Source organism: Astatotilapia calliptera, chromosome 12 (assembly GCF_964374335.1).
Source record: "Astatotilapia calliptera chromosome 12, fAstCal68.1, whole genome shotgun sequence".
NCBI lineage: Eukaryota > Metazoa > Chordata > Actinopteri > Cichliformes > Cichlidae > Astatotilapia > Astatotilapia calliptera.
In genome coordinates this window covers 27,582,567-27,594,757 of record NC_137433.1, presented here as the reverse complement: position 1 = coordinate 27,594,757, position 12,191 = coordinate 27,582,567, and the positions used below count along the sequence as shown (strand labels likewise).

At 41.0% G+C, this 12,191-nt stretch overlaps 1 protein-coding gene across 3 annotated transcripts in view; it reads right to left on the bottom strand.

Annotated features, from left to right (window-relative positions):
• Positions 1-12,191, bottom strand: part of sema6a (sema domain, transmembrane domain (TM), and cytoplasmic domain, (semaphorin) 6A) — a 101,250-nt gene that overhangs the window by 47,624 nt on the left and 41,435 nt on the right. For all 3 annotated transcript variants that reach the window (XM_026188312.2, XM_026188314.2, XM_026188315.2), the window contains exons 2-3: positions 8,827-8,977; positions 7,851-7,968 (exon numbers count right to left, since the gene is read on the bottom strand). In XM_026188312.2, coding sequence (XP_026044097.1) covers positions 7,851-7,968; positions 8,827-8,926 — 218 coding nt within the window. In that variant the 5' untranslated portion in view covers positions 8,927-8,977. The remainder of the gene's footprint in view (positions 1-7,850; positions 7,969-8,826; positions 8,978-12,191) is intronic.

Here is a 12,191-nt window from a genome sequence, read left to right as displayed (position 1 = left end):
ATGTATCTGTGCAACATTAAACTGGATGTTGTAAACATCAGTACTATATTTTTTAATTTGAAGTTTTAAAATCAATTATCTACGTTCCAGGCATTCAGTATTCCAAGTTATATTTATCTTTTATTATATGAAAGTCAACTTCCAGAGATGAAACCTGCATAAAACACATGATCCATCACAGTCACATTGTTGCTAATTTGTTATTAGTTATTGTCATGACGTATGATCTGACCTTCAGCTTATGTTATGACAAAAAATGGTTGTTTCCAATACGGACCCCCTAAAATGTAAATTTTTCTTGTCATGTAAACTCACCCACAAAATATCCAATGCATATTTTCTTAACAGGATAAGTTCTGAGAAAAACAGAACACACTTCACACAGCCAGAGAATCTTTTGACATATTTTCTTGAAAACATACCTGAAATGAATAATGGATTTTTCTTTTCTTTTTTTTTTTTTAAATAATTGCTGAAAAAATTTATTCTTGTATTATAAAGGCTTCATATAAACTTTTCACTCTAAAGTCTTCGAGAACGGCACATAAATTGATTTTCTTTTTCAGATTGTGGTGGGTTGAAGGGAAGTCATTAATTTGAAAAACCCTCAGGAAAATAACCAGGAAACGTTTTACTACTATTTTTATGTTACTACAAAATAGGACGCCTTCATCGTAGATGTCACTTTGAATATATTTCAGCATTTCATCTGATGGTTTGCAAATATTTTAGCCCCCCAAAATAACCCCGCAACATATTCTGATTTCAGAGACGCTCTTGCCTGCTGAGCACAGTACAGACTAAACAACCTGTTGTGAGTAAAAGCTTTTGTTCTGCTGGGGCAAAAGTATGGCAAAGACCAATTTTATTATGCAACAGCCCATTTCCATATGTGCTGAGCAGTTCACTGAGAATACAAAAATAGGTGTCCCATTGTCTATTGTTTTCAAGCTTGGAATCCATTTGCCGTACTGATGTACAAATTTTACTTGTAAAATTATTCATGAGAATGAAAAATGTGATACTCTGTTTAATTTGCATGCAGTATGCAGCTTAATCCAGGTGCTTTAGATCAGATAAGTGTCTTAGAATCAAGTTTTGTAAAGAATTAGAGAGCATGGCATTAGTAATAATGACTCTTAGCTCACATAGTTTATCCACAGAATTTCTTCTTTGCTCTGCTCCCTTTAGGAGTTACCACACTGGATCATCTGCCTCCATCTCATCCTATTACCAGCATCTTCTTCTGTCACACCAGCCTTCGTCTTTCACTACATCCATGAACCTTCTCTGTATTCCTCCTCTCTTCCTCCTGCCTGGCAGCTCCCTGTTACACATCCTTTGCCCATTATATCCACTATCCCTCCTCCGTACATCCAAACCACTTCACCCTTCTTTCTCTAACTTCAGGAATATAAAAAGTCATGGTATTGGTATAGTCTACGCTTTATTGCTTTTCTGAACCTCAATACTTTAAAAATTACTACAACTACAACTTGAGCCGTGTTGTGTTAGCCTACATTTGTTTGGCAAATTGGCAACATTAAAAGAATGAAATATCTGCACTTGGCGGCTCTGCAGTGTAACTGTAGATACAAAACTATCACTGGATTACTTTGGTAGTGAAGAAACTGAGAAAAGCCTAATCATTCCCATGCAAGTCGTGGAGTTGGCAGGAGTTTTGTTTTTCTCTTATTTCTCATGAGATTCATAGATGTTTATTCATGCTGAATGTGGGAGATAAATAATTACATCTCCAGATCCTGTAAGATGCTCTATTTGTGTGAGTGTGTTTAAAGTTACAGTTTTGACACAACTTGCAACAATCAGCTACGAATTCAAAAGTGTTTACAAGGAGAATCTGCTGCAGTAACTGTGAGAGGTAACCCTGAGCAAACCTCTCATTGTTTTTAAAAGACCTGTATGCACCTGTATCTTTTAGTTTAGGCAGTATATTTGTCTCGTGCCCTCTGCCGACTCTTTCTCCTCCTCCTCCCAATAACCTCCTCAAGAGGTACTCGTCACATCTTGAAATCTTTGCCATGCTCTTTACAAGTTCTGCTTGTTCTGATGTTAAAATTTACAGTCCAGTGAGATTTTTTTAAAGCGAATGCGTTTGACACGGTCTTTACTTGGTTAAGACTTTAGTAACTTTTTAACTAAAATCCACAGGGTGCTTTGCTGCAACTCATTCACTTTCCCATAATTTTCCCGCTTTCAGCTGTAAATCAAACAGCCTGAGGATGGCACAGTACTTTAACACAAAGGAAGCGGTTCTATAGCGCTGTGGTGCAGATGATGAAATTAGAAACACCGTGAGATTGTGAGGAACGAGAAATAACAGGCGTCTTTGACAGTGGATGAACGCGACACATTGGGTATCAATGTGAATCACTTGGCGTGGGCTTCTCATTTCCCGAAATCCTGGGACAAAAAATGCGTGAGTAGGATGGAAGGTATGCAAATATCCTCTTAGGGACAAAGATGGAGACACTGTAAAAAGATGGGTACACAGTGAGGAAGAGCTGAATGATCCAGTCAGAACAGTAGACTAACTGAGCGTGGGCAAGAGTGTGAGATTGAGTGCAACAGAATGACAGAAAGGGTCTGCGTCGGACATGTAGCCATGCGTGGCCACGAGAACACAGGCTCTTTGTGTGGAGGAATGTCGTTTTCATAACAGCGCATTTCTTCTGGGGTAACCACAGGCCAGCGCGGTCCATCTGCTGGGCCTTTGTGAAACTATCTCCCACTCCAGTGGCAGAAAATAGGGGAACACAATTAGCATGCGCCCCGCACCTTATTCCACCATTCCACTTTCCGCAAACCTAATTCCTGCAATCCACCCTCCCACACTTTCTCTCTCGTCACCCTCTTCACCTATATTCCCCTTTCTTCATAACTGGATCATGGGTGGTGGAGGATGGCCCGTTCTGCATTGTTTTGGCTTTCACTGGTTCAAATCCTTCTTCACAAAGTAGGCGGGAGGGAACTGGGGAAGCCAGCAGGCACCTTCAGGCTGTGAAGGGAGCTGTTGAAGTTCTGAATGGGTTGAGGGCATCGAGAGGCCCTCGGTGATGTGGTGGCATGAAATCCAACAAGCCAGGGTTCACTCACCCCCAGGCTGAGGCAGGTTGTTCTTTTCGAAGGTTGAATATCTCATTATGGTTTTCAGCATTCCCTCCACCTTTCCTTTTGTGTGTATTTGTATGTGAATGTATGTGTGTTTTTTGTGCGTGGCTGCTTCAGTATGGTAAGGGGCATGTGTTGACGGTGCACTCTTGGAACAATTAAGCAGATATGCATAATCACAGTATAAGATGTGATTTCTTTACTGAACCTTACCCAGTAATCTTACATCTAACTTCCAAGGAGATCAGTATGGGAAATATTTTGTTTGTCATTCCTAATTTTTAATTAATTGTTTTTTTTATTCCCTTGTAATTAAATTGTGAATTGCCTGTGCACCCCAATTCCAAGAACATGCAATTAAGCAAATTGTTAACATACAGTAAAATAATGCTGAAGATGTTCTGTTGTCTAACACATTTCAACATGATAGTTTTAACTTTTAAACTACATTAATTTAAATTCATATTCTATACGTGCATTTATCAGGATACCATGCATTTTCATATACTCTCACATAAAGTTTTTGTAGCATCTCAGTGCCTTTTGCTATTACCCAGGATACTCCTCACTAGCTAACCAGACAAGCTATGAGAACAATGTGGCACTAATTCTAGTGCAGGAGTATACTCCAGCCAGGCTGTGTAAATATTTTTCTCATATGATCAGCAGCAAATGTCCAAAGAATGGGTGAAAGGACATTTCTTTCTACATGCTTGCAGAGTTATTTTATGAAATTAAACTTGTTCCAATTTTCATTTCAGGTGATTATGATTACCGAAGCTGCAAAAGTTGGTTCAGAGGGTGGACATAGCTGGATGTCGTCGGTGCTGCGAGGAGAGGGAGAGGAGGCAACCGTGTAATCCCCATCATTAGTGGGTTTTAACAGGATTTGGTGGAGCTACGATAATAGAGACTCTAGTGGCCTCCACTGCGAGACCCAAAGAGACCCAACAGGGAAGAACAGCAGCCACAGAGGCATGGCTGTTCTAGAGGATTCAACGGAGACAAGGTAATCAGGATTTTTGAGTGCGTGTCTGTGAGCGTGTCTCGCTGTAATCACAAGTTTTGGTCTTTCACTCACGGCGATCACTCTCTCTTTCCCTCTCTCTCTGTCCGTCCCACACATACACATTCTGTCTCTCTGATTCCCATGCTTCGCAGCCTCATAGAGGGGTGTAAACAGAGTGTGGTCGGTGTTACCATGGTGAAGGGCGACTGTGGCCTAATCAAACATTCTCCAGAGTCCAGCAATTTCACTGGGGAGCACAGGATTAACAAAATTTGCCAAGATGTCACTGAAAACTACAAAAAATATATCCCAAAAGAACTTGATCTAAACAAAAAGTAATAAAACAATAAAATAAATGTTTAAGTAACCGGGTCTCTTTAAGGTTAGACTTAGTTTGCAAAGTTTCCAAACTAAAAAGCAGTTCTCATGAAAGTGGAGGTTTGTGACGAGCTATTTTGTTTACAGCTGAAGACACACACACAAAACCATATTACTCTGACACACACACACACGTGCAAAGATCACAATGATGAATCTCCCACTGCACCATGATGAATTCCCTCTGAATGGAGTACACAGTGTACCCTGACCATGAAATATGGACCTCTGGGATGCGAGTCCTCCCGCGTCCGTCTCTCACTGAACAAATTATTGCTTTTACCAAACGTGACTCTGCTGCTAAACATCTAAAATACACATGACAGCAGACACGCATAAACCACCAAGCTTGCACATTAAGACGTTTTCATGTTCATTACCTGCACTTTAGTATACACCATGTCTCAGTTTATCATGGACAATGTATTGTTGATTGCTTCAAAGCAATTAGTTTGCTGCAAGGCTGAATCTAATGGTCATTAGTATGACTTTACAAACACCTCTTGGCATAACTTCCATGTTGTATTTCTATTCTACTTTATTTCTATTTAAGATCTTATTAGCAGAAGATCTGCTATGCATCCCTTTTGATAAGAGAAAATATTTAAGTTAAAGTGAAAGAAATCAATACTATACTCAATCCAGTGCCAGTCTTATTAAATCCTAACAAACAAGCGGGCTTTTAAAAGGCTGCATATGAAAAGACTGCAGTCAGATATGTTATCAAGCTGTAGGATCCCTCTGGATAATGCGCTTGATAGAAACTTGGCCATGGAATCATATTCATAATATTAAAAACCTACAGCAGTCATGAACTGAATACATAATTAACACCCAATATATAAGAGTCTAATAAGGCTAATGGTGTTTTACAAATATTAGAAGAGATATATGACCTCATTAGCAGAGGCTATTTTCTTTACACTTGTACAGACACACTGGCTAAAACAGGTCTCGATCGCCTGATTTCACCATATCAATACACTTCATTCAAGACTTAAAACTAAGGATAAATTATCAATCGCTGCATCTGTTGCTCAGTTCACACATTGCCAAAGACTTGACTCTTTCTCTCTATGGATTAAGGCACTTTTGTCTATTTACAATTTCATTAGTTGCTATGTTTGTATGCATCTCACAGCTTAAAAATCTTGTGATTTTTTTGCCAGCACCAAAACAGGAGCCAAAGGGATTTAATACACTGAGCAGTCATTCAAAAAACAGCCTGAAACAGTGTTGGGCTTTGGACTGCGTTCACAGTGGCCATCTGCAAGCTGCTGCACACCAAGAACTGAGGCTCACTGGTCTAGAGGCATGATGGCAGAGCTGTGTGACGCTGGCTCCAGAATAAACAAGCCATTTGACTGGACAACCGTCATAAAAGCAACTATTGATGTTGCCTAGTTTTTTTTGTGGGGGGGGGGCTCGTTTCCACCATTGTGCGTTGTTTCGTGGCATGAGTCTTGCTGGGTGAACTGCTGGCTCACTTTCACATTGATTTCTGAAGTGGTAATTGTCTGTGCTGTTTGCCTTAAACTGTTTGTCATTTAACTTTCACGTGTCTTTATCGACATTCTGTTAGAGCCGATGGATGTTTGAGGAAGGGCCGTCGTTTGTGTGTCCATTTTATCGACTCCCAGCATTCTTCTCTGTGTCCGGATCAATGGCGGTCATCCGACTCAGTCTAATCTGAGGCAGCCATTCCAGTCATTCGGGGGTCACATACCTCGGCCATGTGTCTGCTTTTAGCAAGTGTAGGACTGTTGCACCGGTTCACCTCACACATGCAAGCCACTGCAGACACGATCACAGACTAGCTTCCACACCCACCAGCACACATGTTCACTACCCTTGAATGTATATATTTATTTACACACATGTGGCCATCAGACAACTGGTCAGCATACTAAACTTGACACATATACGCACCCTTCTTTCACTCACTCTCTTACACACACACACACACACACAGTCAAGCCCCTCCAATAAACCCCATGTGTCTCATTTCCCTCCCTTATCCCTAAGGCCCTGCCACCCCATGTGGAGCAGGTGGGCGACAGGCAGACCAAAGTCTCTGGAAAAACCACCACACACACACACACACACACACACACACACACACACACACACACACACACACACAGTCTCTCTCTTTTTTTAGTCTGGTTTTTCTCGCTCTCCATACACCTCCTCTTAATGACCAGAGATATGTTAAAAAAACAGCTCTCTTAAAGCAGCAGCCTCCCTCAGCCACTTAATTTGACATGCTTCGGAGGGAAACAAAGAAAGACCCCTATTGTGGCTTTCAACAGGATCCAATCAAGCCTGCCACTCAATTAGCTATGGAGGGCAGAGAACAAGCACATAAGGATCAGTTTTATTAAGGCCTTTTTAATGCTACTGTAATGTTATATGCTGAAGGTAAACCTGCCTGTTAATGGAGCTGACTGGTTGTCAAACCACTCACTTTGCAATCAGGCGAAGCAACATCGCCATTTTTAAAAAATACTGATGACAAGAGGAAAGACAAAAATCAATATTGATTTTCTCCATGGCTCCAGATGCTGTAAGTGAGTTATATTATCTCAGGAAAAATGAGTCACACCCAAATAAAGATGCACAGGTGAAAAACCCATTGATGGATGGACAAAAAGCAATAAAGGTAGGTGACAGACTGGGGAGTGGGGGTCAGCCAGACAAAGCGACAAAGAGTTTAAAAAAAAAATCGATTTTTGAGAGCAACTAGGCCGCCATAAAATGAAGGAATACCTTTTGTATGTCCTGTATTGCTGTTTATTGACAACACAAAAAGCAGGAAAAAAATGGTTTTCTTTGACATTAGTTTTTAACTTATCTGCAGTTTATCTCTGTGTTTGTGTGCTTGGATGGTTTTTTTTTTTTTAAAAAGCAGGGCACAAGTCTATAGGGACATCGTACAAGGTAAAGAGGGATTTGGCAGACGGTGAGCTGAAAATAGAAAACAACAAAGAGGTAATGAAGGGAAAAAGTCCAGACTGCTAAGTGATTTCAGGTCTCAGCATTTTGCTCTGAATTATTCCCTCCTGATTAACCAAAACTTTAAAAGAAACCAGCGCAGCAGGCCCCCGAAGTTCAGCTTGATGGTTCAAAATGTGAGGGTTTTACATTTATTGAGCTAAAACAGGAGTTCACAAAGCAACTGTAATTAGTATTAGGTCATAAAGAATAAAATAATCCTGAAGATGCTTAACTTACAATGGCCTGAATTTATTCCTTGTAATTATTCCATAAATGAAAGCAGAATTAATGCCTGTCTCTCTAAAACTGCACAAATTGAGGTACAATCACCCACCTGGCAGCGATGTATAATGTCCTGTTCATAATCATGATGAGCTGAATGTCCAGTTTGTGCCGCTGCGTGTTGTTCCTTCCAGGTTTGTGGCCTACAAATGCTGGATACTGCTTTGTGTCTGCAAGAAGGAGGACAAAAATTAATCCCTGTGTGTGCCCACTTATTGTAGCTCGTGTGAGGGATTTTGTAATTTGGCTTTCAAAGCTTTTGTCATACGTCCCAGGAGTTTGGGGTCAAATGTCAACCTATGTGTCTTTGCTGGATAAGAAAACGCCACCGCAATTGTCAGCTGAGGCTCTCGTGTAACCATAAATTGTAGGCTAAAAATATGCTGCACTGTACCATGCAATCGTTCTATTGTTAGTGGCTTTGGATGAAAGCGCTTAGTTTGAATAAACACTGTGATAGAGGAGCGCAGGTCTATGTGAGGCTTTCTGGCCTGCGTTTCAGTTCCCTCGGACAGCGTTAAGCCCAAAGTGAGCACAGCAGGACAGGACAGGGAGAGACACATAGAGAATCAGCAGAAACAATGACCATATCTTTATAGCCTGCCACAGCATTTACACTATCACACACAGCATTAGGAGCCCAACAGAAAAATAGCGGATTATCCTTTGATGTAGGGTGGGCTCCATTTCAAATTCTGCCTTAAGTCTTTCGTTTTTGTGTGTGTAGAGGGGCTATCCTTGGGCGCCAAATTACACTCCATGCCTTCAGAATGCGTTGAGTGTAGGGGATGGTGGGGGTTGCTGAGGAAAGAAGTGTTGAGAGGGATGTGGACGAGTGAAAAAGGATAGAACAAGTGACACAGATATCGAGAAGGGGATTTGCGAAGTACAAAACAAAGAGGAAAGAGAAAAGAGTGCACGCAGAGAGCGAGGGAGGACTTGTAATGAGAGAAGGGACGGTGCTCAAGCAGAGAACGAAAGAAAGACATAAAAAAAGTGAAGAGAAGCAAGAAAAAGGATATACTTACAGTTGCCGTGTGAGATGCTAATAGGCTCACTGTCTTCGGGGAAGCCCGCCCCGGCTATTTGCAGTAGTGTGAAGTAGAGTAACAAGGCCTCTGACCTCATGGTCGCACCAACACTGCTGCTGCTGGTCCTCTACTAGAGATTTGCCTCAGCCTGTACAAAGAGAGGCAGAAGTGGTGGACAAGGAGGAGGTGGAGAGGGATGACAGAAGGGGAAGAAAGGAGGGAAAAAAGGAGTTTGTCAAACAGTGTTTTCAATTAACTCTTTCATAAATTCAGGCTTCTTGGGTTCTGCATGAAACAAAGTAATGAGGAAGGCTGGAGACTCGATCACAGGCAGAAACAGAAAGGAATTACCCAAAGAATTTTCACTCTACCAGATTTAGCTGTTTGTGCATTTTGTATGGCCCAATGCAGTGTGCCAGAGATGTATTTGTGTATGCAATTTTGATGACTCAAGTAAGCCACGATGGAAGCAAAACAAAATTAATTGGATTAGGGGTGGTGATATGCGTCACAGATCGATGTCAAGCAGAGAAGATCTCTGTGCCTCTCTCTCTCTCTCACTGACTCTGTCTGTGACAGGGTCTTAGTGAAGTGTAAGAGCTCTCGGTGAGATTAGCCTGCTGAGAAGTATCAGCAGCACCTGATAATGGAAAGGAATGGCAGGCACCTAATTTGCCACTTGTCTCTTACAAAGGTAGCAATCCCATGTCCTAACTCCTACAGGTTGATGACTTCCACGGACTCAATTACAAGTCTGGCTATTAAATATTTCATTTTCAGCACTGCTCTGGTTGGAGAACTGTTTCCATTATTTCCTATTCATCTTTTTTATTTTTGCATTTGGTCTCCACACGTGGTATCTGTTCACAGGATTCATCATTTCCATGCTTCACCATTCATCTCTTCTATTCCAGCCGAGCAATGCATGCTGATAGGGTTGTGCTGGGTTTCAAACGATGGGCTGTCGAGTCATTTGTTCCTCCTTTATGCAAGTTAGGGATGTATAGTATGACTCTGGAAACTCCCCCCAAACTTTTTATCCATCCATTGTCGATGTAAAATGAAAGTTGATTCTCAACTCTCCTCATTTCTTTCCAGTGTTTTCAAAAACAATTTTGCCAGACTCAAAATTTTGTCAAAGATCCACCATGTTGATTACATTTTATAATCCATGAGAAGACAGTCACCATGACGCTTTCAACCAATCAGGTTCAGCTTAGTGTTTGCATGATGTAGGAGGCTGTAGGAGAGGGAGAGTCAATTTTAATCATCTATTGTGGCACTGTCTAATACAGGAGTGAGCAATTCAATTCACCATGGGGCCACATGAGAAACTGGGACTGTTGTGGAGGGCCACAACCCTAAAAGGAACACAGTTCGGCTCATTATTAATTTTATCTCTTTATAAGCTTCTTGCTGAGGCCCTCCACAATAACCCCAGTTTTTCTTGTGGCCCCTTGGGAAAATTAATTAACCACTCCAGGTCTCGTAGCTTGGCCATTGATCTTCCAAAGCTGAGGTGAAGGGAGATCCCTCATGTGCAAAAACCAAAGACACTATACAAAAAGTGAACGTAACCATAGTTACATCACCCACTGGTTAGCGAGGCCTTTTTTGCAGCAATCATTTCTGGCGCTATGACAGATAAGGGACTGGGACTAGGCTAACAACTTGTCAAGCACAAGTCAGTAGCTAATTAACATATCCTGGATAATTCTCTTTCCTGACTCTTAGAATTACCATAATTTATAGAAAAGCCTTCATGTTCTATTCAGTATGACCTGAAATTAGTCATTTAGCCCATAAAGCATTTACTGAGGTCATAAAGCACAGGAGCCGTAGCCCTTTTCCCATAGACGTCTATACAACCAAAAGTCTTTTTGCAACCAGAGAAGTGGCCCCTGCTGGTCATTAAACACATGGAAATTTAAGAAACTTTCATTTTCAGACCTTTAAACCTTGTCCATCTTTTATATGGTCTGTGGTGGGGGAAAAGTGCAACTGTGGACATCATCATTTAACTTAAGTAATAAAAAACCTAGAAAACTCCACATGCTCAGCAAGTTAATTTTTCTAATGTAACTTATATGTGCCTGCAGAAGTGGATTTTATAGGAGATACCCTAAAATCTGTTGATGTAATGTCTTCATAGCACAAACCATGGCAACTGAGCTTTTGTTGCAGCAGTTTGTGGCAACCAATTACAACCATAAATCATCCAAGACAATTATTGCGTCTGTAATCTAATCAAGAATAAAGCATTTGATTTGCATAAAGCACCTTCTTTTTTTTTTCTCTGATGAAACTGCAGGGGTGAGGTTGCTGGGTAAATGGAGTAAGGGATGCTTCAGGGATGAAGAATTGAATAAAATAGTCGATTTCATTTGCTCCAGTCTGATAAAAGTTGTTTATCCCACGCTGTATTTTCATTTGCTATTGTATGTCCAAGGGGAGCACAAACTGTAGGGAGGAAGGGGAAAGAAAAAGAGGGAGAGGGGAGGGGTAGCTTTCTCTTTTCTTTGTCATGTCTCTCTCTCTCGCTCTCTCTCCATCTCCTGTTCCCCCTTTCTCTCTCCATGCTCCTGTGAATCTCATTCAGGAGAGGAATGAAAACACTATTCACTGGTAGAATCATTTTAACACTGAGGAGAATACCAATACTAAAGCCTGGATACGACCTTGATCTCACAAGCCGCTCCATTCCCCTCCCTCCTTTCTCACTCCCTGGTCTAGTCCTCTTATCCTTACACTCGTTTTTTTATGTACTACTATATTTTATGAAGGGAAAAAAATACAAAAACGGATTTTTCCTGCAGCTTTCCTTCATCATACAGTACAGGCTGACTGAGCTGAGCTTGCACTGCACACTGCGACTTTATACAAATTGTAAATAAAAATGGGCTTTTTCTACACAGTACAATGAACAACTTTAGAGGGCTTAAATGTATGTGTGGCCTGAGTTTTGACCCTGAACTCCTCCAGTAATTGACTGATTGATGAGCAGAAAGTGGCATAAGACAGAGGGGTTACCCTATAGGGACCTAACTCAATGGATGATGGATGGAGGCTGCACTGACCATGAAATCAAGATGTGAGCGCTGTACAGTAAGGAGGAATAACTATAATTGTATTTTTAGATAGGACCTAATTATGTCGGAAATACCTGTTTCTTCCACGTAGATCCTGTACTTGTATTTTTTTTTAAACATCAAGAGATTAATCATATGGTAGACATTTCTTTTAATCAGTGGACGCCTAAGGAGAGGCGCATCGTCCATCTATATCAGTGGGTTGTAAAAAACTGTTAGACAAACCATCTCACACTGCCTACTCTGATACACAAAATAAATTGAGCACAAAAT